This window comes from Sitodiplosis mosellana, unplaced genomic scaffold, assembly GCF_009176505.1.
Source record: "Sitodiplosis mosellana isolate CC-2019 unplaced genomic scaffold, AAFC_SMos_1.0 Smas_scaffold_6226, whole genome shotgun sequence".
Lineage (NCBI taxonomy): Eukaryota > Metazoa > Arthropoda > Insecta > Diptera > Cecidomyiidae > Sitodiplosis > Sitodiplosis mosellana.
Window position 1 is genome coordinate 16,610,786 of NW_022601467.1, and position 27,404 is coordinate 16,638,189.

The window sequence follows — 27,404 nt, forward strand, 5'->3', positions numbered from 1 at the left end:
AAAGTTTTTCCAATCGACTGGTTGGAAAAAGGTAAATCTTTTTGCAAAAACAAGAGCACGAACTGTTTTATCTGTATACTCAACAGAAATAGATATTTAGCATCGTAAAATAAAAACTTCATAAAAAAAAATGATCCAGAAAACTGCAATAAAAAAAGGTTGCTTATTCAGTGATAGCTTCATTTGAATGATATTACCCTGTTAACAATACTGTCTGGTGCAATTAAATAACCATTAGCAAGACGTGCCGTCTGTTGTTTTCACACCTTTCTTTTTATGACCACTGTCTGTCTGCAAACATGTCTCTGTGGAAAAAAGACAAAGTTCGAAGGCAAATAAAAAGACAAGTTATGCGTTCAAATCATTTTGTTGTTGTTGTTTCTTTTTATTAACTAATTTGCAATAATTTCTTCTCTCTCATAAATACGAATTTTTGTTTCTTATGAAATATCGATCATATTTATCTATAAATTATTCAATTTCATATCTAATTCCATGTAATTTTATTAATTTCATTTTTTTTGTTTGTTTCATTTTAAATATAAATATATTGGCTGCGTATAAAAAAAATCCTAAGGTCCATGTTATGTGTCTCTTTTTCTGATTTCTTACGAGAAGAAGAAGAAGAAGGATAAGAGGGGGGGTTGGGTTACAAATGAAACCAATGCATCAATTGATGTGTTTTTGTGGTTTTGTATACATAGAGTTTTACGAAACGAAATAAAAATACGTATTGTACTAATAGAGGTTTAGCATTGTTTCTTCTCTTTTGTTTTGCTTTCCTCTTGTTTCCACTCATTATGTGCTACAGTTATATTTCCTCAGTTAAAATGCGTCACCTGTTTCAAATGAAATAGGCTCCCTTTTTTGTTCTCTCTCTCTCTCTCTATTTAAATCTGAAATATGTGCCGCTCTTTTTTTCTTTACATGGACACGTACACACTCCAAATAAAAATTGACGATTCATTTTCACTTTCGATTCACGAGTTATTTTTAAATTGAGAATGAGGATACGGATGATACGGCCTATCATTCAGCTGCAGTAGTATAGAATAAAAATAAATGAAGAAAAAGTGTAACGAAATGCGTAATCGATTGAACAAAAAGAAAACAGCGGTTTTGTTTTGACTATTTACAAGTCAAGAGCCTGCAAAATAAAATCTCGTAATCTGAATGCCAGTGATCAAAGAGTTACGTCATACACAAACACATAAATATATCGATATATTATTGTTGTAGTATGCCAACCACAAAATTTGGTTCTATGTTCCGGCATTGAAAAGTAGAACGTAGCTACGAAAACATTGCTTCGTAAACGTTTGAGGACATGGGCTTGGGGAGATGCAATTGAAATTCGATGTAGCTCGCCAATTCGTCGATTGTGACATCACAGTTACTTGAGTTCATGCGTGCCTGTTGCGAACACGACGATGAATTGCTGCTGTTGCTGCTCAGGCTGCTATTCATCGCATTGCTGCTGGTTCCAGTGCCAGCAAGTACTGTCGCCGTCGTCGCTGTCGCCATCGTTGCATGAATGCTATTGTTCGGCGAATTTGTGTCGGTTGCACCAGTCGATGATGCGGTGCCGACACCAATATTTCCGCCCATTTGATTTGATTGCAGTACTTGAAAGTTTTTCGTTTTATGCAGTTCCGTAATTGAACTGATGCTTCCATCCCGTGTGGACAACGTTAGATTATCGCATTCATTGACCAATGACTTAAAATCAACGGTTGAATCATCGTTCAATTGCCAATTTTGTATTCTATGAATCATCACATTATTTGCGTCCACTGAAGTGCCTGGCACCACATGCTGACATTCACCTACCACTTTAGTTGTGCTCAATTCGGCGGCTCCACTTTTGGTAATCGTACAATTTGCTTTGAGCTGTCCATTTGCACCTTGATCATCATCATCACCACCACCACCATTACCGCACTGTGATTTCAGTGCAAACCAAACTGTTGGATTCGTTGAATTGCTCAGATCGCTGTTCTTTGCACTGTTGCCGCTGTGCTCAATACTCGATTTCGGTTCACAACACGATTTACTCTGGTTGCCATTGTGATACGCCGAACGGCCAATGGATTTTAGAATCGGTTCACGCAGTATTGTTAGCTTCTTGTCGGACAACACTTGAGATTTCTCCTTATCACGATGTTTGAAATGAATCTGCTTGTTAATGCTGTGTTCGATACACTGACTTACACTACTACCACGATGTCGCCAACTTTTGTTTGACACATCCTTACTACCGCTACTCGAATTCACACTGTCCATGTCACACGACGAGTTATCGCTGCTTTCGCAATTGCTACACGTTGGCCCAAACAGGTCTTTGATTATCTGTATGAATATCGAGAGACGAAAAAAAAAAGAAATATATAAATAAAAAGATTCGACTAGGTCTATTGGTTTTGTTGTTGTTATTTTTGTTTTCGTTTTATTTATAACGTTGGAGGTCTCGCCAATTTCTTACCCGATCATCGATCCCGTTCGCTGTCGATAATACCGAAAAGAATGGATTTTGATTGCGTTCGTTGTTCGATTTGCAGGCCGACTGTGAATGTGAGTAAACGGGAACAATTTCCAGCTTTTGCAATGAATCCGGAAGAACTTGGTCATCATCTACATCAGACGACATTTCGACACTGACAACTTTTGATTTCTCGATTGTTCGTTGATTGAATTCAGCGAATTATTCTTCTATTACAAAACAAATAAACACACAGACACACTCGTTCATTATTTAAATAATACAAAGTTTAATCGTGATGAAATAGAAATTCACATGGAACTCGCAAAGAAAGGGAATAGTTGTCATGGATACTGTTAAAAGTGACTAGGGGAGGACAAAAGGCGACTATTTGTGTTTGTGACGTCAATTCACGCGACACAATAATAACAAAGAAAATTTTCACTAACCTGATTCAACAAAATTTATTTTGTTTTTAACATGCTTTGACTATTTCGTATACGCTTTATTCTCTCTCGCTCTCAATTTTCCTTTTTTCTCTCGCTCCCTGTGCCTTTTTACTTCTATTTCTTTTCGTTTGGCCCACTCAATTGTAATCAGCAACCGTTGTAATGCGCCAACACACTATTTCACACGCTGAAATCGATGTGCCAGATTGAAACAGAAAAAAAATGTTAAATTGCGAAATCAAAAATGAAAACATAAACAGACGATGAAGTGCATAAAAAATATCTGGTCTGATCTTGAAATTGAAAACAGGGCGGCCATATTGTTTTTCGACAATTTCATACGTCGCAAATCATGTGTGGAGGCGCGCGCTTCGCATGTCACATGACAAATGCGTAGTTTCACATACAGAGCGCGAAAATTCAAACATTAGGTTTTTGTATTTGATATAAGGCATTTTTTGAAGATTTTTTCCTTTATTTTTTCCGCACATTGTTTGCTATGGGCTAAATATATGGGATTCGACTGTGTTCATCGGAATGGAAATCATTTTCGCCGAATCAATTTTTTTGTTATAAATGTCCCATTTGTTTTTTTCATTTGACTGTTTGTTTGTATCTTTGACTTTGAGAAATGGAACAACATATGACTGCCATACTTCGGTTCCAACTAATTTCGGTCAATTAATGACAGTGAACTATAAAAAACGACTTATGATGAAATTGAAGAGCGAAAAATTGATATCACCCGTTTTTAATAAGTACCTATTTCAATTTCACATTCTTTTTCGTTTTGACTTTACATTTTGTTTCCATGTTCGCGATTCAGCGTCGCAAAACCCATAAATTTGATTTATTTTGAGCGAAGAAATTATTTTTATTGCTTTTTTTGTTGTCGTCTGATTGCCAAACCGAACTGAAGACCAAATTTACTTCGGAACACACATATTGAAATAAATTCTCAATTGGTGATTTTAATGAGTTTGAACACAATGGTGCAATGGGTTAAATTTTTTTTCGGCCATACAACCAATGTTGATTAATTAAAATGTTCTAAAACATCGTTTGCTCGGTCAATTGATTATGATTTGGAAACTCGAAATTAAAACGTCTTTGGGCCGAATGTTAAAACTAGGGCAATTTATGTTTCTGCTCACAGTCTTTATATATTCTTTGGTGCAATTGGAAGTGGAAAAGAATTATTTTTTCTTCTAGTTTTTTGTGAGTTGAACGAATAATTTTCGAGCAAAATGTTACTTAGGTGAATTTCTTTGAAAAATGTTTTCAAATAAATTTGTGCGATTTGTAAATGGAAACAATTGTCTGATTTTCATTTTTTCTTCAAGTAGATTGTTGGTGATTGGTGTATTGTTTGTCGTGAGCAATGTCAATGCACAATGTCCGAAATGTAAATTTAATCGTGACAATGGTGTTTTGCCGACGATCGATTTGATTCATAAGTTTCATTTAAGCGAATCGGCGGAGAAATATGAGGAGGTCGTTGGTTCGATTTCATCTCAACGTGCATACCGTTTGCATCAAGAATCGAATGTAACCGATTACGCATACCAAGCCTTTCCCAATGGCATTCCGTATCATTTTTGGTTTGAGTCAACGTTCCGTGCGCTGGTGCAGCCACTTCAACCATTTTATCTGTTTCATGTGACCGATTCTCAGGGTGTTACACAAATTAGCATAACATTGGACACAGTTGAGCATTTAATCGGCATTGGCCTACCAGCCAGCAATGGAAATGTACAGCGTGTATTCTTCCAATCGTCAACGCTGTTTGATACGAATTGGCACAAAATTTTGGTCAGCGTTTTAAAGGATAAAGTCCGTCTTTGGATCGATTGTGAGGAAATGTTCGGTGTTCGGGGCCAAATTGAAGAACCATTGTTGCCACGTCCAAAATTCGATGTCACCAATGGGAATGCTTACATTGCACGATATATCGATGAAACAAATCAGTATTTGGTAAAATTTACAGCTCTCTCACCAGTTTTAATATGGGGTGACGTTTGAAGATACGAGTTTAATTTATTCCTAATACTTTAGAATACGGCCCAAATTGATTTGCAATGGATGGTACTTGGATGCGAATCTACACGTCCACCTGTGCCAACTTGTGAAGAATTACCGGTGAGCAAGCATGAGTTGTTGTGTTGCGTAAGCAAATTTTTTTAATTGAAATTTATATCTTTCGCTCCGCAGCAATATCAAGAGTCAGTCAAACCAGATTCACCGATTGTTCTACCAATTTATCCGGAACCAACAATATCGCCAATTGTGCAACAAGAATGTCCAATTCAATGTCCACAAGGGCCACCCGGAAGAGATGTACTGTGTGACTTTTTAAATTGAAATCGTTTTTTCCTCCCCTGTTCAATATCAAATATCAATATTTTGTCGCATCCAATTTTTTCGTGTGATTTTTTCAGGGTATCGATGGTCGCAGTATTATCGGTGAAAAGGGCGAACGTGGCGAAAGAGGATTTCCGGTAATAACAACTATTGCATTATTATAAGCATACAAAGAGTGCCAAAAATCCATTGGCAATCGGATTAAAATTTCCATTTGCATTGAACGCAATGAAATTGTAATTACTTATTCGTTCATTGTATTGTATATTGGACTGGTAGGGAGAGTCAATTATCGGTGAAAAAGGTGAAAGAGGCGAACCAGGGCTAATAATAACCCGTACCGAGGGTGGCGAACATCAATTCGGAGAGCTGGAAATCCGTGAAATCTGTGGAAATGTATTGAAAGGTTAAATTGAAAAATACATCAGCAGCGCACCACTTTTTTATGTTCACAGTTAATACGCAATTGGTTTTTTTGTCTTCTTCTCGTCCATTTAGAACAACTTGCTGCATTGAAGCCTCAATTGATCGGACCGATCGGACCACCAGGTATTTAATGAATAGAAATAATTGTTGAAAAAAAGCAATTTCATAACTTCCGACGCAACGATTCCGTTTGCAGGACCGCCTGGAAAACCAGGAAGAGGTAGACCAGGACCTAAAGGTAAATTGATTCAAAGCAATTTCATTATGTAGGCCAAAACTGGCAAATCGAACTGCGAAGAACAAAGCTTGAAGAATCGAGTGCGAAAAAAGAAAAAAAAAGAAAGCATTTCTGTATGGCAATCAAATTTGCACACATTCAATGCAAAGCCTTTCATCTGAAAATCATTTCATTTTGTTTATGTGCGTTTGTATTTGTGTGCAGGTGATCGTGGTGATGACGGTTTCCAGGGATTGCAGGTAAGACAGTCGAAAAGACAAATGTTTCAATTAGATTTAAAACGACGCGCAAGCAAAGAAAAAAAATCGATTTGACTGTTATTTAAACTCGCTTTGAAAACCATAATGTATTCAAATAAAATTCAACTTTCTATTTTGACAGGGTGAAAAAGGTTTGTTATTCTTTCCGTTGAAAAGCTCATTATTTTGAGATGAACAATAAGATTGTTGTGACAATTTCTTACGCTTGTATGTGTATGCACTCAATGTCTCGATACACAGGCGACCGCGGTGACAGAGGCGAGGATGGAAGACCGGGCACGCCGGGAATTCAAGTAAGCTGTTTCAATAACAATTTTCCATGCTCGCTGTTGCGATAACAAAGCCTCTGGCGGCATATTCGTCGTTTCGTTCTTCTTTTTTTTCTTTATTCCCAACTTTGATGAACCATTTTCGAAAGGAATGAATCGAAAACCGAATCTAATCGTTAATTTTGTGTTGAAACTTTCCTTCAGGGTTTGCCTGGCATTGAAGGCGTGGCAGGTATGAAATTCGACACTTATTTTTTTTAGTTAAAAAAAAAATACTAATGGGGTGATTTCCACTTACAGGACCACCAGGACGACCAGGTTGAATTTTGGAATTAAATTTTTTTTTCTTTCAATCGATTTGCTCTTCATTTTTCAATGTACATTTTGCGCACATTTTCGTTTCAATTCCACAAGGTGACCGCGGTGAAGACGGTAGAAATGGAATCCCCGGATCGTCAGGAGCGCCAGGACAATGTCCAAATGATTGTTACTACACTCAAATGTACATGCAACAATTGCAGGCGGCCCAGGCTCAGCAGCATCAAAGCAAGGGACCATCACCACTTAGCCTCAACATTAAAGGATAATCCGAATCGGCTGAATCAAACCACAAAATACCTCCCCCAAAAAAACTTCTTGACGATTTCTTGCCTTTATACTGCAATTCAACTATGAAAATAAATGAAATAATTTCTAAAACGTTTTTGTTTTTTTTGTTTTGCTTAAGATATTTATTTCTTTTAATCGTATTTTTTTTTATTTCGGGTGTGTTCCATATTCATTACAATAATATCCATTTTAGATTTCTTAAATAAGCCCGCAAAGTACAGGATGATGATTTTGTTTAGTGTGTGTCTTGTTAAATTTTATCAGTTTTTGTTTTGCATCGATTTATCTAGTAAAGTATCATCATAGATTCCAAATGGTAGAGTTATTTTTTTTTTCTTCTTTTCATTTTGTGTTTAAAGCCAAAAATACAATTTCGCAGTGAAAGAAAGGGAACAAAAAGAGTTGTGTGTATTAGGAATCAACAACACATTTGTATTTTGTTTGGTTGTTCGTGCAATGATTTTTATTCAATCAATGATAAATCTAAATGATAATCTTAGCAATTCAATGCGCTTAAATCGACTTGATTTTGTTTGGTAAATAAAATTACGTATTTACTTGTAAATCCAAACCAAATAAACTGTTCAAACTGAACATTGATGGTTGTGTGTATACATATAAAACAATATAGGTAAATCTTTCGTGTTTTTTTTTCTCTATATATTCTTCGTGTTTGCTTTGTATGTATTAATAACAAAAACTTGGCTTCATCTAAAATATAAATTATCAATCGGGTGGAAAAATAAACGGGAATAATTCCTAGATACACACACAGAAGTTTAGAGCGGAAAGCAACGAACGAGCAGAGAAAAAAGAAAGCCAAATGCTTTTTCAGAGAGAGAAAGAAAACTTCTTGTTTTTCCTCTTTCTCTCTCTCTCCGCCGCTCACTGCTCAACTTCGTGCGACCTTCTGCGTTGAATCGCGATTAATATGACTTTGATTAAATTGAACGGAAAATTGAGAACGTATGTTTATTTTCGGAAGTTTGGAACACATATCGTGACAAATGATATAGGTGTAAAAGATAATTTTCATTAATTTTTCATTTAGGTAAGTGTGTGTGTATATTAGGGTGTTCAGGTTTGGGGAGTCAAATAAGAATATATGATTTCTACGCAGATTTCGGCCCAAAAAATCGGAATCAAACAATAAATCGTCCTTCATTGCTAATAAATTTGGAATTTCACCGAAATATAACCGTTTTTATGTGTTAGTACTAATTGACTCTTTGTAGCTCAAATTGTCTAATGTTCTAAAAATTAGCAATGTGAACCGATCCGTATGGCATTTGACATTCACTTCAGCAGTTTTCGAAATGTCACAGACGCCGCATCATTCATTCCGAGAAAACATACAGCGTTGTGAACACGAAGTCAACAAATTGAAACTCTTACATTTTATCTTACAATTTAAACTGGAAATTTACATTGCAATTTAATTTATCTACGATTTTGCTGGTATTTCATTTCGTTTTATTTTCGATTTACGTGCGTTTTGTATCGATTTGATCCGGAGTTCACATTGAATTCAAGTCGCCAAAGTGTAAGTAAACTTGATCATTTCAATCTCTTCTTCTTATTGTGGAATTCATTTTAAAAACGTTTTATAAGCATTTATAACGTGAAATATATTGAACATATCAACAGTAATATTAGATTCCATGTACAAAAGTAATGAATTTCACAATAATTCTGCAGTACATAGTTCTGTTACATGTGATGGTGAAATACGTGTGATGGTGAAATTCATTTTATGCAATGAATTGAGTCCATTGTTCGGAGAAGAGAAACAGTTAATCGATTACTGTTCGAACTCAAATTGAATCAATGCCATTGTTATCAAACCGAAGTCATTTTTGTGTGTCTCATTCTGTTGTCATTTTCAAACTAAATCGAATTTAAGTTTCAATATTATTCGTTTTCAAACTAAATCGAATGTGTGTTTTTTTTCTTTCAGTAGGACAATGGCGAATCGTTTCAAGCCATCAATACCAGCGGAGGGAGAGACGAAAGATGAAATTACGACGATCAAATGTGCGCTAAAGACAATCATTCGCCCACAATACCAGCAAGCATTGATGAGCAAAATAACGGATCTGAGTTTGCAAGCCACTTCCATTTGTGTTTTGGGCTCATTGCTGTTCTTGTTTGAGGTGCAAAAGGCATTCGAATATAGGCGTCGAGAACAATAATTTCGCATTGTTTGGTGGAAGTGGAGAAGATAAGATCAAACTCTGCTTTGAACAAGTGCTATGGCACAACAATCAGCCACCAAAACCGAAGTCAAGGTATAAACCAAGCGGAACAAAGCCACGAGGACCACGAGCAGAGCTGCCACGTATCGATCCTGAATTCAAGGCAATTGTCGAAGGTCTTGACGACTATCATCGTATCGATTGGCCCAACAACAAAGATTTCTGCAATGGCCTTAAGCATTTGAGCAATCAGTACACAGATAACGTGGTCACCAATCTTGAAACGCATGCTAACAAACACATCACCCAGTACTTGGTACTGAAAGTGTTTGAATTGAACTCAAACTTGGAAGAGGATGGAGAGAAATTTTTGCCAAGTGACATCGAAAATGTTGTCAAGTTGATCATCAAGCAAAAAGATATCAAAGTGCCAAGTCGCGATCCAAACAAACTTGTACGGTGTGAGGTGTTGTATGATATCGTGAGAGATTGCAATGTGTTCCCAGAAATCGATCTGCATGACCTTACAACTGACCCAAAACATTGGTATAAGGCCATGCCAATGTACCTATCTATGCAGCGCGAGATAGAAGAGTACAATTCGGAGTGGCCACATCAGCGCCGACCCAAACATAAGAAAAGAAAGCGAAAAAAGACAAAAGGAAAATGGAAACGCAAGCGCAGCCAAATGCTCGACAACCCAGATTTTCGGCCATTCATCCGAAATTTAGTAGTGGTGCCGATGTGTGATTTCCGGCGTACGCACTTCAGAATCGATTGTTCATCCATGCACCAGGTGTTGTCTTCGCAAAAATTGCTACCGAAAGTGGAAATCGAGAATAAAAAAGGAACAACAAGCACGAAAACGATTCAACAAAAGGATTTCAATCATTCGAGAGATTATTGGTGGAATCAGTATTTTTACATGCGAAAAATTCGACGATTCGTACGTGCCAAAAAGCAGTTTGACTTTTCCATAAACACCGATGGAATCTCTGTGTCTCTCCAGTACTCGGCCAAAAAGAAGACAGACAACAAAGAAATCGACCAAAAATCTCGCATCATTCAGAAGATTGAGGATGGCACAATCAAAAATTATTCGGGCGTTGATTCAGGTGTGCGAAGTTGGAATACCACAACAACACACGACATTGAAACTGGCAAAGAAGTAAGTTTTGTATACATTCGAATAAGTTGTGTGTATTTTAATAGAAAATGCTCAAGTGCCAAAACTCAATAACTATACCTTTTTTTCTATTTATTTTTTCAGACCAACTTTGTAATGTCGAGCAAGCAATTCCACTGGCAAACAGGTCAAAAGGTGCGAAATGCCAAAGCAGCGCGATGGACCAAAAATTTCGTCGAAATGGAGCGCGCAGACAGAGAAAATCGTGATCTGTATCCAGTGATGCCGTCGCCAAAAGGGTCAATGTGGCTGAACTACATCAAACATCGAGTCAAGATGATGAAGCATGGAATCTGCGCTTACTCGACTGCCAAATACACTCGACTCGCCTTGGACAAACACATCAAGAGCAGTAGTGTTGTCGACGAATGGGTGAATAAGGTGACCGATAAGAAACCGACTCTGTTCTTTTTTGGTGCTGATGGCGAAATACCACCTGATAGCCCAATAAGTATCAAGAAGCACGTGCGCTGCCCAGGGGTGCGTAAGACTTTGAGGTCAATAAAGAAGCGCCGAGATTGTTTCATACAATTGGTGGACGAATGGGGAACATCTCAAACCGACGCAAGATGTATGAATCGATTCCAAAACCAGAACAAAGCGGCCAGATTCAAGAAATGCCGATGCGTACCCGACGCCAGAACATTGCTGCCAACGAAAATTGTGTCAAAGTTGGGCAAAACGGATCTATCGATCTACCGACAGTTGCAACGCGCCATGAACGAAGAAGCATTGGTAGGAGACGAGCGTTTATTCCCAAAAGTAAAATGTTACTACAAAAACTGGCGATTAAACCTCGAATGCTCTGTGATTTGGCATCGTGACGTCGTGGCTGCTAAGAACATTCTACTGAAAGGTAAGGCTAATTGACGCACAATTTCGATTGAATGATTTTTTAAGAAGTTTCATTTGTTTAATTGTTCAGGACTATGGACATTACTGGGACTTCCGATACCAGAGGCGATCAATAGGTATTGGCGCGAAGCTGCTGAAGCAGCCGCTGCTGTTGCCGCTGCTGCTGCCGCTAGAGCAACCGCTGAAGCAGCCGCTGCTGCTGCCGCCATCGTGGATAATGATGTAGAAATGTTCGAGTACGACCAGCAGCCAGCTGATCATGCTGTCTAATCAGCACATTGCAAACAAAAAAAAAAACAAATGTAACATTAGTTATTAAAGGCTATCCCGATCATGTGGGATAGTTGCGTTGAAGCAAGTTGACTCCCCATCTGGTTGATGTTAACTGCGCAGGAGTACTCTAGTGGGTCGTTTAGGTAAGCATTATTCGATTTTGCAAAGAGTTTTTTTTTCTTCTGGAAGTGTTGTATAACGCTCTATTAATGCTACCAGTTGACATAAAATTGGCTTCTCTTTAAATTTATGCTATTCATTCTTCTTTTTCAGATTAGCTGAACACCCTAGTGTATATTCATGTATATATCTATATGTCATCTTTCCAATAGATTTGTGTTTTTTCTTCTTCTTCTTTTAAATTAAATGTATATTGTTATTATAGTTAACGCGTGACACGATTTCGCCATTCCTACAAATAAATTCTCTTTTGTTGTGTGTTTTGTTGTTTAGTTTTTTTTTTATATACAAATAATTCATTCAGAGTAAATGGAAGTGTTTGTACTTGGAAATGCTTTGTATGCGCGCTCCTTCGTTTGGTACATTCCCTCACGTTTTTGTATGTGTCTCTGTGTGTGAGTTTTTTTTACTATTCTGTGTTATTTGTTTGCTTGTATAAATTATAACTTGTTTTTTCGTTTGCTTCAGAAATATAAAAGAAAAAAATACATCATGCAAGCAATAAGCAATTTATTAATTAAGATATATACACATATATATTGTTGTAGTATACAGACGACGATGACGACGCATAGCGCAACGAGGATGACATATCAATATATCAATACATATTTATTCAATTTTTGTTGTTGTTGTGTTTGTGTGTTTTGTTGTTGTAGCTTTGAACATTATCATTATTTTATTTTTATTCTTTGTATCTTGTTTCTAAGGAGGAGAGGCTTTGCTTAAATTCCTAATTACATATGTGTTTAATTAATGTTCAATTTTGGTTTTTGCTGTAAACGCATATATTTTTTTTTTTTTTTTGGTTTAGGTTTCCACAAATTGTTGCCCAAGTGTTCTTAATTCCTAGATAAATACACAATATGATTTGGTTTTTTCCATTTGTTTGGACGTCACATTGTAAATGCAAATAGTTTTTTTTTCTTCTTCTTTTTCTTTTGATGTGACTGAGATATTTTCATTACAACCAACGTTTAATTTGTCTAATGATAAGTGCTTCCATCATTTGTATCATGAGATTGATTAAGGTTTTTCTTGTTTCTCTTTAATTCTTTATAATAATCAGAAATTGATTAAAATTTAAATATGACGTTTTTTTTTATTCTCTTCATGTGGTTGTTGTGTTGAAATTTTGATTCTTCAAACGGATATCTATATATATAATCACTGCATAAATATATGTATTTTGTTTTTTCTTTGCCGTATGGGGTAATTAGCAAAAGTTGTTAGGACGTTGTGAGCAGAAAGTCATCTGTATGAGATTGGTTTTCATGAGGTGTCGAAAATTGTATCGGAAAAGTTCTCTTGGATATTGGATTTGTTAGTTTGGTTAGTACAGATTGTAGCATGTTTTCATGGGAGTTGAAGTTTCAGACAGTGAAATAAAAAGTTTTCAAAGGCATCTGCGAGAATATTAGCATTTAGATTTTCTAATAGTACCTACAAAACGTAGAACAGTGTGTTTCCCGTTCGTGTGTTTTGATAAAACCGCATGCGAGTATGCGTCAACATTTTCCAGAAATCGAAAATGTTCCATCTAAAAACGTATTTAACTCATAGTTACATTAGGCCATGAAAATGTGAGTGGGTTGCGTTGGGGTGGTAGTGGGAGGGAGATTCGGCAAATGGTGGGATATATATAGGTGGTATTCAAGAGCAAATACTCTTCTTGTTCCAAAAGTTTGGTTTTTTGATTAAGGTTTAATGCTTTCATTTTTGATTGAATCGAAATATGTGAAGTTATTGGGTTTTTTTCTTCTTGTTGTTCCTTTACACTGTTACGAAAGTCTTGCATGATAATTTGTAAAAAGAATGTGAAAAAATGCATTGCGTTTTAAAACGTATAAAATTTAGTATAAATATTTAAATTGTCACTTAAATGTTGTTGTTTCATTTGTTTTTGTGTGTGTGAGGTTTTTAGTTTAGCAAAAAAATCCGTCCAAAAATTATGTCTTTGGTAATGTTTTTGTTTTTTTCATTTGTTGATGTTGTTGTTGTTCATTTCATTTAGATCAAGTCAGAATTGTTGCATCTTTGATTGGTTTTAGTTTGTTTTGTATAAAAAATATATATGTTTGTGTGTATTTTTGTGTGTTTGTGATACAAATCGTACGTAAATTTTCTCGTATGTGTGTATAGGAAGAAAATAGATGTGTGTGTGTGTTTGTGTGTGTGTGTGTGTAATTGCAGATGGGCCATTTTCCGAATTAGGTGTTGAGATAGAAATGGACAAGGCTTTTTGTGGGGGGAGATTTATGACTTTAAGCTGAGGGAGCTTCAAATTAAACACCGAAAGCCAGTTGTCAACAACAATTTTACACGTTCACTCTATACACTATAATTGTTGATTTGAATAGATATATTTATATGTATATATGGTTTTGACACATTTTATTTATGACACATAATCATTTCAATCTCCTGTCGCTCATATGCGCAATAAATAGAAATCAATTCCGTTCTCTCTCACTCTCTCTCCCTGTCTCTATCTCTACGCTGCACTCCTATCCTTAATCTCTCTTAATAGAAAACGTTGGGATAAAATTAGTCTTTGCACAAATTGTCAGTGTGAATTTAATTTTTGAATCAGTCATTTCTGTGTGTAATTTAAATAAGTTTAAAAATATGATTCTCTTGTTCCTTTTTAATTCATTTAACTTTAGTTAAAACATCGATAAAACAGTAGAAAAAAGATAGTTTGTTTTCCGTCATTGGAAGTTTGAAGGAATTTTTTGATCGTATTTTTTTGTTGTTGTTGTTGTGTTTTGGTTTTTTTGCGTCCATCAAGTTTTGGTACCAATTTTCATGTCTTGAGATAGTTATGGAACGGTTACAGGTTTTAAGCTCGTTAGTCAATAATAGAGAAAAAAGAAACGTTTAGCAAGATCAAATGGATACACGAGAAAAAAAAATCAAGTCTGCCTACACAGCAAAAACAATTGAGGCTGTGAGAATGAAAATGGCAATACAAGAATAAACATTCTGAAATGAATCAAGAAAAAAAAATCGCAAAAATGAATCATGAGTTCTGAATATGCAAAAGTGAAACATGAATTTACACGGGCAGCATAGAAGATTCATGGTTCACTTTTGCGTATTCAGAACTCATGATTCACTTTTGCGAATTTTTTTTTCTTGATGCGCTTCAGAATGTTTATTCCTGTATTGCCATTTTCATTCTCACAGCCTCAATTATTCCCGAACCTATGCAAAATGTCGCCTTCTATCGCCGCTCAAACGATATTTTTGGGATTAATTTTTGTATTGTGTAGGTCAGGTCGATTTGGTGGGTTTTCGCACAGAGCTAAGAATGATTCAAGTGCCTGAATTGAATAAATTAATTGAAATGTCTTTTCGTTCGGGTGCACTTGACTCAAGCAATTTTTTTTTGTCGCGAAAAATTCATAAACTCCAAACGGTAGAGTGGAAAAATATCGAAAGGGAAAAAAGTGGTCGATTCATTTTCAGGTTGTTGTTTTGTATTTTTCTACAGCGCGCGTGTGTAGGTGGGTCAGTTTGTTCAAAAAAAAATTGCATTATAAAACGTAGAATGAGAAATGATGGACATTCTTAAGAGTTAAATGTGGCACAGCAATTCTATTGAGCGTGTCCTCTTTTGGATTGTATCAGTTGATTTGCTTTGAATAATAATAATAATTTGTCTCCAAAATTTTATTATACACACACAAAACTTATGTTGAAGACTTTTTCTTCGGGAGGGGGGGGGGGTCTGTGTGTGTGTGATACATAATATGGATATTTGATATTGATAATGTTATACATTTCCAAAAATAAAATGATTGTACATAAAATCAACATGTATATATACAGCATAGAAAGTAAATTAATTTGTCCTATTTCTCAAGTTCTCGTCTATATGAATAGATTGTATAGTCATTCAAAAGTGAGATATTTGAAATTCGGGAGAGCATGTGCCATTTGTGGGATAATTTTTGTTTGTTTGTTCCTTGTAAAAAGTATATGATTCGTTATTTGTGTGTAATATCAGCATCTCCTCTCTCTCTCTCTCTTCTTTTTCAAATTTCCATATTCCATTTCCACACGAATTGCAAACAACACATTGTTTCATCAATTTTACGCTGTGTGTGTGTGTGTGTACTGTGTATGTCTGTTTGCATTTCATTTTTCGAATCACTGTTCCCAACTTGTGCCATGAACGAGGCAAATGCTCATTTTGAACGGACGACGACGTCAACGACGATGACGAGAGCCAAGTAGTTGCTAGTTGAAGAGGAGAACGCAAAATCAAAATTGGTCTCAAACTAAATGGGAATCGAGTAATTATATATGCAAGATGAGCGTTGATCGATTGCTGTTGTCGACCATGAAAATAACACAATTACTTCAAGTGCTTTGTCGTCAAGCATCTTCGAACTCTTATCCCAAGCAATATGCTTGCACGTAATTCATTTCGCTGTCGTGTTCTGTCGTACGAACGGCCGGGAAGATGCATTGGTTTCAAATAGCCAACATTTCTACAATCAAATCATTCGATTCAAATGTCGACTCTTCTATATTTTCATTTTCGTTTCTCTTCTATCGTTGCTATTGCGTAACTGTTGAGCGCTCTCATTTGTTTCATCTTTGAGTCAATTGACGGACTGCGTGTACGCAATTCTATAATATTCTGTATGCCGCTGTGATAGGTTCAAGCGATAATGATACACTAATTTTTTTCTTCTTCTAGACTTCCCATTAATTATTATTTTCTCTGTCTCTTTTACTGGATGCGCGCGATTCGAGCGAAATAAATTAAAATAATTGCTCATCTAGTGAGATCGTTCATAATCATTATTAATTTTCATACCATTTTCCATTTCACTATTTCAATTGTATAAATTTGATTATTCTTTTGTTTTGGGCGAATGACAGACTTTGTGTACGTTTATGTATTTGTGTGTGTGTGAATTAGCCGAAGCAAGTGTTATTTAATTGTGATTCGATAGAATTTCAATAAAACCTAGAGTGCATTAATGAAACGTTGACTTACAAAAGTTTGCATCTACTAATTTTCTGAGGGAATTTCATTCAAGTGTGTGCTTGCGTCCATTTTTCTTCTCATTTGTTCTGGTTTTGCTTTTGCTTTTGCTTGGCGAATTGCGGTTGGATGGTTGATAAAAGGTCATCAAATGCTGTGTGTGTGCGATGAATGAAATTAAGATGCGAGACGAGCTTTTTGCTTACGCACAAAGTCCACTGCTTGCTTGTCACTGGTGCGAGACTCCAAAATTTGGAGAATTGGATGATCTGATATATAGATAAAAACCATTTGGTCATTAGTATTCGAACTGAATGCAAACGTTTCAAACAAACAGCTTAAAACATACTTTTATCATTTTGTTGCATCAACGGCAAATCCACTTGCTTTAGTCCATGAAAGTTATCAATGCTCGTACTGTAGTCGGCCACACCGGGGATATTCCCTAATGCTAAGAATGCTTCTCCGGCAAAATCGTTTGCAGTCAAAACATCGTGATCCATAACGGTGAATGCGATCATTGCACCCTCAGCTAAGCACTGTTCAAGTGTTACCGAAAACTCGAAACATTCATCGAAAATTGGGTTCAGCGTTTTCTGTCAATTATAGCAGAGAAATTATAGTTTAGTTTTAGACACTTGAAAATATGGTGCACCACGTACAAATAACTTGAAAATGAATGTCGTTCTTACCTTGTGCACATTGGTCTGTTGTTCGCCGCAATATTGGAATATGCGGCGGGGCAGCAGTTCAACAATCACAAATGGATCACTGAATCCATTTGGATCCAATGGAATGATATCTCGAGCATGTAACACTTCGACACACAATGAATCATGATTGAAGTATGCACGAACCGCTAAAACGCCATACGGACCCGGCGATGTGACCATCATTTGCTCTTGTAGACGTTGCAAATAAAAGAGGTCAATTAGTTTTTCCGTGTCTTTCTTGTGGTATTGTAGACGCTGATCGACTCTCCAATAAGCATCATTGTGCAATGCTTCGAGCGGCAAACCCAATCCTTCGGCATTGAAAAAGTCAACGAGCAACTGCAACGCTTCATACAATCGATCGTGAAAGTTTTTGGTTTTTTCACCTTCACCGCCCGTATCCATTTGCCGTGACAATTCATTGAGAACGGTGTTCCAAATCAGTGTGAGTGCACGGTTGAAATTTTTCATGAGTAATGCTGAATTCAGTGCCGATAAGTGTACGTCCAAGTATTCGAGCAACGGAACGATTGCCTGATTCGTGGGCAACGATTCGGGTGACCAGGCCAAGTGGAAAACAGCCTTTTGTAGTGGAACTTGCATCGATGGTGCCAATTTGCTAAGAACACGGTCAACACGATTCTCTAATTGAGTTAACGTTGAATCAAGTAAAATATCCGATTGGTCCGGTTGATTCGATACTTCTGATTTGTCCGTTTGATATTCGGCCAAAGCGCGTCGCACATGTTCCAGATTGTTGACCGTAACGCACATATCGTCTGACGTGCGGAACGGCCCTTGATGCTCATAGTAGCCCGTATCGGCGAGTTGCTGATGAATCAAATCCGCATAGTGAATGACACACGAGCACACGGCATCAGTCAGTTGAGATTCAAACGCTTGAGCCGAATTAAGATCCGGCCAATTGAGTAGCTTCCAAAATTCACGCATCTGATACAGAATATCGGCCACATCCACCGATGACGTAGTGTGACGCACAATTCGATCACCTTCCGATATTTTATCTAATGAAATCGCCGCTCGTACACGATTCAAAGCTTTCGCTTTGCCAACCATAATCCATCGTTGCACCGCGAGTACAAACCAATCGTGGTAATTTTGAAGTGCCAATGGTTTTTCCGGTGGTTGCGGCAATATTGTAAGATGATTTTTTAACGATTCAAATTCTTGCAACACTAAGTACAGTTCGAAGGGCCGTGTATCGGCTGGCTCTTTATCGCCTTCAAGCACTGTGCACTGACTCAATGATGGACCGAGCACTTGACCGGTTTCCATACGTGACGACACCTCTTCGGCTATGATGACATCGAATTGCTTATACACAATGCTAAAGTATTGAACACCGATTGTCCTGTGCATGCGTGTATGGTATGCAAACGAATGAGGAGAGAGAGCGGAGGGGGAGATAAGGGAAGAGAATAACATTTTGATATGTGATGCATGAAAATACTTGCGGCCAAAAATTAACGACCGATAATAAAAGTACGGAAACTCAACAAAGGGGAAAAATACTTACGTATCAAACAATGAATGATAGTAGATTAAGCCTAGCTGAATGTTTGCGATTATTGTGGTTACGAAGTAAATCAACGAGCTGTAAAGTCGTTGTGATTCGCGTAGAAAAAATTGTGCCCATTGAATGGATCCTTTGCGCAGAGCACCAACTACCTCACCACGTATGCCCTTGCTAAACGGACATACTTGTTTGTATGCTTGGAATTTGCTAAATATGCCCAGGCATTTTAGCAAAAACTCCAAACGTATCAGCGACGGTGGATGTAATGCGGGAAATATATCACGGTGTTTCCTAATTTGACTCAGCGATTTGTCGATGAAATTGTTAAACGCTTCGGCCAACCATTGTTCCGCTTCGCGTGACAATTTCTTTTGGTTCGGTTGATTCCAGAATCGATCGACATCGAGGAGCAGCCGATGAATGAATTTTGGATCAATGGCTGTGGTGCGATTTAAATTGGACACTGCGATGAATCGAGCGGCCGTACACTGTAAATCAGATAAATCACTCTGAACGGCCATTTGATGTAAAATGGTCAATGCTGGCCCGGGTAAATCACCGCTCCACGTCCAAGATGGTTCATGTGTGGCAATCTCATGTGACATCATCACCTTATGTAATCGCTGCAATGTCCATATATCGTGATCACATGAACCCTCATCCTCTTCCGAATGACCACGATCCTCACGTGTTGATAACCACAGTTTTAGCTTAATTCTCCCTTGAACTACACTTCGATGGCTTCTTGCCTCTAATTTGAACCACGATTCAATACCAGTTGATGGGATTTCCTACGCAAACACACACACACACCCCAAAATACATATGTATATTTTATCCAAAATGTTGCAATTCATCTCCACTCAATGCTGTGACATCGTCGTGTCACATATTTATATATACATTGTATAGTATCTCACAATTACCACTCACCGAAATTGGAATGTTGACACAACCCAAAAAATCGTCTTGCGTTCCTTGTCTAGCCGACTGACACACTTGCTTAAAATACCTACCTAAACCACGAACCGTTCGTACTTCATTTAAATGAGATACCGCGTCTAAAACACTGCTTTCGTTTGGGTCGTCCCAATCCCAGATATCAATATGAAATATATCCGTATTTATGTCGTCTACGTCACTATAATAATAAATTCACAATCAAGATAATAAATAGCAAGCAGCATATATAGATGTACAGAGCCAGAGTGCAGCTGAGCTGAACTCGTGGTGAGAGTGTGTGTGAGAGAGAGAGACATTAAGCTATGTACAGAGTGCGTGAGATAGAGAAAGTTTTGCTCTCAGTTGGTACTTCAGTTGTACACAATGTACAAGTGATGGCATACACCACATGGTAAAAAGGACAATAAAGGATGTGGCGACACGAATACGAAATATGAGAGCAAAAGAACGAAAAAAGAATAGACACACGCACACAACACAAAAATGTGAACGAGAAAAAAAAGAGAAATCATTTGTGAATGAAAAATACGTACAACTTGAATTTTTCATGCCATTTCGGTGATAATGTATGCGATTTAATGGATGTAGCACGAATAAATTTCGCAGGTACTGGACCATTGAGTGAATCTCTGTGCTCGCGTCGTCCATCTTTTCGCTTAAAACTCAGCCGGAAACTATGGTGTTTGCGTAATTTATCGCTATGATGTGGCGAATCTAGATTATTGTCGAAGCCTACGTCGCTCAATGTTCGAGGTGTCATTGGTGGTGGCAAAGGCGAAATTGGCGTCGTTCCACCCGGTTGAATTCCGAGCATACAATACGGATCACTGAATCCTGCGAGCATCAAACCACACGCAGTGAAAAGAGGAGAAAAAAAACAACAGAAACAGAGACAGAAAGGGGAGAGTAGAAAAAGAAATTTAATGTAAACTTGGCCACAATAATGTATGTAACACAAAATCAGAGAGAAAAAAAAACATGAATTCGGAAATCAGAAAATTAATACAAGACGAAAAGTGCAATTTTTTGGGTGGTGCTTTTTTCATCATCGTCTCTCTTCTTCCTTTTCTTTTACTTCTTCTTCGTCGTCGTCGTCGCCGTTTTTCCATTTTTCCTCTTCTTTTTCTTTTTCGTTGCAGGAACTTCATTCGAATGAGATATAGAGCATATATTATCATACAGATACAAATTGAACAGAGAAATGGAAGAAGAGCAAGAGGAAAAAAGCGCACACCAGAAAAAAAAGAAAAATGATGTTAACAAGCCGTGATTTCTATTTCGCATGTCGTAAGTTGATACGTGTTAGTTCAAAGTTCCTTGAGTTGTTCGTCTCTTTCGCTTAACTATTCTCCTTATGAAAATTAAATTTACGTCATTTTTCTTTCACCGAATCTTACGTCGGTTCGGACGTTTTTTCGTTCGCTGCTTCGTTCATTCATTCAATGGCAATTGGTCGTGATATAGTCGTGAAATAGTCTGATTTAAGCATTATAATAATTATATAATATTTAAATATTAATGAGTTAATGAGCTCTTGAATCAAATGATACGGTGAAACAACGTAGAGAGACATTCGCTTGGTCTAAATTTTTATGTGAAATTACTACTTTATTCTCGGGTTGCATTCTCTCGGCCGCGTGCATGCGTGTATGTGTGGTGTATGGTAGCATGAGGACACGAAAAATGTAGGTCATGAACCATCGATATGATCAAAGAAGCGTCTATAGTATGTAGAGCACGCTTTGACACACATGACCACCCACAAAAAAAAGAGAAATAAAAGAGCGCGCGCAAAACAAAACCCAACCGCGTTCACTAGCCCACTCTATCGCTCATATCACACAATGCATTACATCATACACAAAGTATGTACAACGTGCAGAAATCATGCACGTACTCGTTGCTCATCAACTATTTATTTATAAGCACAACGTAGCGCGCTTTAAACTCCATTTGATTGAACGCGACAGGAGGAAATTTGCAGGCCAAATACAGCCGCAGCAACAGCAGCAGCAGCAGCAATCATTCAGCAAAATTATGATAACATACGACGAAATATTTTAAACGATCTGTCCAGAAATTAACCCATCAGTAAATTCATCATTCATTCATTGAACTATCGCAACAAAATTAGCATTGACATTGACGAAATAAAAAAAAGGCAACGGTTTCACATTACGTGTCACATGTTATCCGAAGTTGATTGAGAATTTTGAACAAAAATGTGTTGCGTGATTGCAACTTGATTACTAGAGCAATTTTCTTTGAAAATTATGTCGATGCCGTTGATATTTTTCTCTTCCATAGATGTAAGGGGTGATTGAGCGCCACTCTCATAACTTAACGATGCAACGATTTTTTTTTGGCAAAAAAGCAAAAAAACTAAATTGAAGATGAGAACAAAAAAAAACGATGACAACGACGACGACGACCATTCGGCGATATTCGCTCCAACAATCACACTAAATGTATAAAAAATGGCTTACCGTTTGCATCTTTCGCTTCTAAGTTATCAGCTGCTTGCACTAGCACGTTCAATACGATGATTCTTGGTTTTTCTTCGGCAGCTGCATGCAACAATCGATAGTGACGGTCAGGCGAAACACCGAAAGCGCGCTGCGCTTGCAAAAACATTTCATCTTTGTAGTGTTGAAACTGTAGCGATGAAGACACACAAAAATGAAATATGCATTAGAAATGCATTAAAGCAATTAAAGCAGATTTCTGAGGTAATTAATGGGAATAATCGGGAAAATCCATCTTTCACTCTTGAGCGGCTTAGTCGTTCGAGTTTCGTTGAACCATTTTAGTTTGGGTGCATGTGTATCAATATGTATGTGTATGTGTATGTATGTTTTTTTATTCTATTTGCTCGCGTTAAATTCAATGCACTGCAACTAATACCCATCTACTTAGTCTTATTGCATTCATTTCCATGGCAGTGTCTGAATGGTTGTGTGCAAATCCGTTCGAGGTAAGAAAAAAATATGTGCTACACAAGACAAATAGAAGAAAAAACAGAAATATGACCATTTTTCAATGGATTGCAATACACACCTGGCCACCGGGAGCTGGCGCACCCACGGCATTCGCAATCGTTTGCAGTACTTCAATGTATAATTGCTCTTTTTCGTCGGGTGTATCGTTGAATTCTTCGCTGGCTTGTGCATCGTGCTCCTTCTCGGGTATCATTTCGGCACGAGTTTCGGCTGTTCGTACCGCTGACATGCGACGGTTATCTCGTTTCCATGCTAAAGCCGTGAATGCTTCGAAGTATCCTCCATCTGTTTCCTGAATTCTGTTTTCGACAACAACGACAGAAACAACAGGGAGAAAAAATAATCAACAACAAAAAATCAAAACAAAAACATCATCAACAAAAATTAATGATCGAATGGCGCATTTCATAATTGAAAATGCATGCCTTCAAAAAGTTTTATTTAAAAAAAAAACTTTATTTTAGAATTCCATTGTTTTGAAAATAATGGAAAAGCTGATTACAATCGATATGTACGTATATACTTATATATAATGGATGTAAAGCTGCTCGCTTATAAATGTGTCGCTGAGCATAAAAATGGGAATACAGATCTGTTATAACAAGAACTCAACATGAAAAATTATTTCGTAAAAACGCAACATGAATCTCCAGTCGACATGAATGTAACATGAGCTGCGGTTGCTACAGCATTCTTATGACGCGCTTCAGTGTGGCGCAAATGCATGTTGCGTTTTAAACGTTACGAAATAATTTTTCATGTTACGTTTTTTCGCATATTGCTTCTTTGTTATATTTTTCCGAAATAATTTTTCATGTTCGGTTCTTGATATAACCGATCTGTATTCCCATTTTTATGTTCAGCCGCACAAATGTTTTATCTGGTTTTGAACGTAGTGAACGATTGAGTGAGTGTGTGTTTTTTTGTGTGTGGATGGGGCGGCAGGATGAGGGAGTGAATGAGACAGAGACACGCAGAGACAAAGTCATCGAGTCAGAGAGTCACCTCATGTTCTGGGGAGAGTTTTCAAGTGCTTTGAGCATGTGGTCACAGTTTACCATCAACTTTGTTGGATCAATTCGCACTGGCTGCCATACATATTGCCTAGGGGCTAGGAACAAGTTGTGAGATTCACATAGATTCGCATATATTCATGCGTTCGTGGCTTTGTTATTGTTGTTGTACACTCACTGCGCTGCGAATGTCTCGTGTACACAATCACACGAATTCACAAATATTCGTACGGATTCGTCTCAAGCGCTTGTGTTCTTACCCCCAAAGCATATTGCCCAAAACTTGGATGACAAGCTTATGCCAAAAGGTGTGTGTGTCTGTGCCAAGTGGTGTGAGTCACTTTGTTTAACGTCAACAACAGAAAAATAATTTCGAATATCAGTGAGCGGCCAAATAATACTTTCCATTGCACTTGGCAATTACTTTAGGGCGAAAAAGCGATAAAATAATTACGAGCATATTTGTCTGAAAAACCAATTTCGAGCACGCAATTCGATGACAATTAAATTAAAATCAAACCACATATACACACACACACACACACCCATAACAACAGACTAAAAAAAAAACTTTCAAATTGTTCACATCGAAACAGGCGGGATTTTCAGTTTATTTTCCATTCGTTTTGCTGCTCTGTGTATCCAATGTCATACGAGTTTTGCTATGCGAGCATAATTTCAAAGTCAGCATACCGTGAAAAATGGGAAAATGAACTGAATCGAACTTGGATGTGTCGTGAAAAAGGAAATGAGTGTCGATGCTTTTCATAAATATTCAGAAGAAAAAACAGAATTTCTCGAAGCAAACGTATGATTTATGAATCGATGAAGCACATTTTATGAAGATATATTTCTCAACAGTACAAGTGAAAAATTTAATAATTTATCATCGTGCTTTTTTCTGCTTCGTTTCTCTCGTAAATCAGACGATACGTTTTTCCGTCGCTTGAAAACTCATCACTTTGCTCGGCAACGGTGACAGATGCCAAGGAAAAACAGTGTAAAACACACAAACATGTTGTCACTTTCGCTTTTCGTGTATGGAATAATATATTATGGTTTTTCATATGTTTTTTTTCTTGGTTGTTCCGGGTTTTATTGTTGTAAATAATAATTGTCGTTGTAGCTTCATGACTCGGGTGTATGTGTGTGTGCGTGCCTGGTGTTATTGTTCCGTGCTTTTGTCAATCAAAGCTTCAATTTATTTTCTTGTTTGGTTAATGGTTAAAGTTTCGATAAAAATAATCACTGTCGTTGGACAGATGGGTGGTGTTAAGGAGATAACTCAATTTCCGAATTATTTTAATTGTGTATATGTTTTCATGCCATTCCATTTGTATTCATGCCTCCCCCTGTTGTATTTTTTTTTGTGTGGTTGAGTTTTAGATGGCATGCATGAGATAGCGAACAAAAAAGAAGACAATTAACAATTGCCAGTGAGCATAATAATGAGGTGAAATACACACAACTGGGAAGAGAAGCACGAGGAGGAAGAAGCTGAAAAAAGTGCCTATATATGGACAAATACACAATCGTAGTCCACGCTAACCAAAACGTATCGATTTGATTGTAAATTGTGATCTATTTTCATGCTTGGCATCACATTATTGATTCCGTACTTCTCAACATGTCTTGGGGATTATCAACAATCTAGACACAATGTTTCACGTTTGTCTTTTTTTGCGCTTGGGCACTTCGTTTCATTTATTATCATCACAAGGATGAGCATGTCGTTCCGACAGCATTTAAATACGTAGATTTCTATTGTGTAAGTCCGTTCTGTCTTTCTCGCAGAAAGCTTGCCTTCGCTTCAATTTTCCCGTTTTTTCTCGTGTATTTGCTTCTTCGCTTATATTTTGCTCCCTCTGTCATTGTGTACATGTGTAAATGTATTTCTTTTTTTTTTAAATCCACTCCGACTGAAAGTTTTGTGCCACTTTTCGTTGTTCAGCTTATGTAATTTCAAAGCAAATAGTGTGATTGTGCGGTGAAATGAGAAGAGGAAAAGGCACAAAATCACAAATAAAAGGAAGTTGCTATGGTGTTTCATTGTTGGCGTTTTCTGTTTTCTTTATTCCAATTCTTCTGTTTATTTTTTTCATTGTTGTTAATGAAACCGACTCGTTCTCGTTCTCCCAGTTGGACTGGAGGCTGGGAGAGTGAGAGAAAGAGAAAGAGAGCGAGAGCGGCAGCGGAAAAGGCGAATCCATCGGGGTAATATACTCCCTTGCTCGGCCTCGATCTCTCATCAACTTGCCCATTCATGTCACCTCTCCCGCCCCATGCGGGCTCATTTTTCGAACGGAATGTGTTGTAATAACAATGTTGAGACTGCCTTCGACACCACGCTCGCTCATTGTCTCGCACCCACTTATTTAAAATCGTATTATTTCAGGTTGATCAAGTCAACTTATATTCAGTGTTTATATTCACTGTAGAATAACGTTTTATCGGTATGGCATTTTATTTTCATTTGAAGAACTGAGCACATTTCTATGTGCTCTTTGACTGATTTGTTTCCTTGTGCGACACATACGTAATTGCCATCACTCGTGTGAATTGTTCGCACAGGCAAAACATGTTCTCTTTCGCACAGTGCAAATAGTTTGTGCTTCTATTGTCTTTTCGCCCGGCTTCCAAAGCTGCTCTTTGCGATGCTATTTCAACCAGGTTACGACACGGTGCAGACGAATGGACGAATAAGTGGCACACAGGCAGCTGAGCAAGTGAACGAACACACGCAGACACACACACACACACACACACACACACACACACACACACATAGATTTCACGAAACATTTCGGAAACGTAAAGACTTTTCGTCGACAATAAATTGAAGAGCATAAAAGTGTCAAGCGAATGTGACAATAAATGGTTACATTAATGCCTCTCCATCGAGTCGAGGCATTTGTTGTTGTTGAATTGTTTGCATTCAACAGTGCCGCCGCTGCCGCTGTGCGCATACAACATTTTGACTTTTAACTTTTAAGTTAGCATAATATGCTGGGGATGCTTGTAGAACAAAAATAAATTAATTTACCCAGATGTTGACTGAGTTTCCACTTCCGGCCATGACAAACGTCGCTTACAAAATGCCAATGGTGGTCGATCTAATGGCGTCGCTTGATGTACTGGCGATACACGTTGCGTACGAAATGATCCTTTGCGCGGTGGTGCCAAACATTCCAATGCACGTGATTGTCTTCGGATCGAACCCTGGCTTTGTGGTGGTGTTATCGTGCCCGGTGCTGGTACTACCTTTGGGAAGCCTATATTAACGGTGGATAGAGAATGGGACAAGAAAAATACAGAAAAAATAATTACTATTATTTGGAATCTCTTTTTTTGTCGGCTGTTGATTCAGTCGATAAGATACATGGTTCAGATATATATA

At 37.5% G+C, this 27,404-nt stretch overlaps 3 protein-coding genes across 7 annotated transcripts in view; 1 reads left to right on the forward strand and 2 right to left on the reverse strand.

The window, feature by feature from the left end:
• Positions 1 to 351: 351 nt before the first annotated feature.
• Positions 352 to 3,275, reverse strand: LOC129578256 (uncharacterized). 2 transcript variants are annotated; one of them, XM_055466529.1, is made up of 3 exons: positions 2,929 to 3,275; positions 2,483 to 2,706; positions 352 to 2,349 (listed from the first exon to the last, which is right to left on the reverse strand). In XM_055466529.1, exons 2-3 carry the CDS (start codon positions 2,645 to 2,647, stop codon positions 1,294 to 1,296), a joined length of 1,221 nt encoding a protein of 406 aa, XP_055322504.1. In that variant the 5' UTR covers positions 2,648 to 2,706; positions 2,929 to 3,275; the 3' UTR covers positions 352 to 1,293. The 2 variants fall into 2 exon arrangements, with proteins under 2 accessions (XP_055322504.1, XP_055322503.1); XM_055466528.1 differs by having other exon boundaries at positions 2,483 to 2,709.
• Positions 3,276 to 4,051: 776 nt separating this feature from the next.
• LOC129578258 (collagen alpha-1(IX) chain-like) lies at positions 4,052 to 12,688 on the forward strand. 4 transcript variants are annotated; one of them, XM_055466532.1, is made up of 15 exons: positions 4,052 to 4,186; positions 4,275 to 4,902; positions 4,984 to 5,067; positions 5,140 to 5,265; positions 5,367 to 5,426; positions 5,569 to 5,695; positions 5,788 to 5,838; positions 5,912 to 5,953; positions 6,158 to 6,192; positions 6,335 to 6,344; positions 6,454 to 6,506; positions 6,687 to 6,714; positions 6,783 to 6,800; positions 6,897 to 8,634; positions 9,049 to 9,985. In XM_055466532.1, the coding sequence occupies exons 1-14, from the start codon at positions 4,176 to 4,178 to the stop codon at positions 7,067 to 7,069; spliced, it is 1,446 nt and encodes a 481-aa protein (XP_055322507.1). In that variant the 5' UTR covers positions 4,052 to 4,175; the 3' UTR covers positions 7,070 to 8,634; positions 9,049 to 9,985. The 4 variants fall into 4 exon arrangements, with proteins under 4 accessions (XP_055322507.1, XP_055322506.1, XP_055322509.1 ...); XM_055466531.1 differs by having other exon boundaries at positions 4,067 to 4,186; positions 4,272 to 4,902; XM_055466534.1 differs by lacking the exons at positions 4,052 to 4,186; positions 4,275 to 4,902; positions 4,984 to 5,067; ... (8 more) ...; positions 6,687 to 6,714; positions 6,783 to 6,800 and adding exons at positions 10,557 to 11,328; positions 11,398 to 11,743; positions 11,874 to 12,688 and having other exon boundaries at positions 8,178 to 8,634; positions 9,049 to 10,454.
• Positions 12,689 to 12,815: 127 nt separating this feature from the next.
• LOC129578257 (BAI1-associated protein 3) overlaps positions 12,816 to 27,404 on the reverse strand; it is a 42,627-nt gene continuing 28,038 nt past the window's right edge. Inside the window, exons 3-11 of the mRNA XM_055466530.1 lie at positions 27,051 to 27,279; positions 23,053 to 23,293; positions 22,482 to 22,650; positions 20,529 to 20,829; positions 19,966 to 20,173; positions 19,033 to 19,823; positions 17,475 to 18,867; positions 17,132 to 17,378; positions 12,816 to 17,051 (exon numbers count right to left, since the gene is read on the reverse strand). Of these exons, the coding sequence (XP_055322505.1) occupies positions 16,960 to 17,051; positions 17,132 to 17,378; positions 17,475 to 18,867; positions 19,033 to 19,823; positions 19,966 to 20,173; positions 20,529 to 20,829; positions 22,482 to 22,650; positions 23,053 to 23,293; positions 27,051 to 27,279 (3,671 nt within the window). The 3' untranslated portion in view covers positions 12,816 to 16,959. The remainder of the gene's footprint in view (positions 17,052 to 17,131; positions 17,379 to 17,474; positions 18,868 to 19,032; positions 19,824 to 19,965; positions 20,174 to 20,528; positions 20,830 to 22,481; positions 22,651 to 23,052; positions 23,294 to 27,050; positions 27,280 to 27,404) is intronic.

Coding starts and splice junctions, on each gene's coding strand:
- LOC129578256 (XM_055466529.1), bottom strand. CDS start 2,647: ATGTCGTCTGATGTAGATGATGACCAAGTTCTTCCGGATTCATTGCAA. Junction 2,350..2,482: donor CGAACGGGATCGATGATCGG/GTAAGAAATTGG, acceptor ATATTCATACAG/ATAATCAAAGACCTGTTTGG.
- LOC129578258 (XM_055466534.1), top strand. CDS start 9,843: ATGCCAATGTACCTATCTATGCAGCGCGAGATAGAAGAGTACAATTCG. Junction 10,455..10,556: donor ACATTGAAACTGGCAAAGAA/GTAAGTTTTGTA, acceptor TTATTTTTTCAG/ACCAACTTTGTAATGTCGAG. Junction 11,329..11,397: donor TAAGAACATTCTACTGAAAG/GTAAGGCTAATT, acceptor TTAATTGTTCAG/GACTATGGACATTACTGGGA.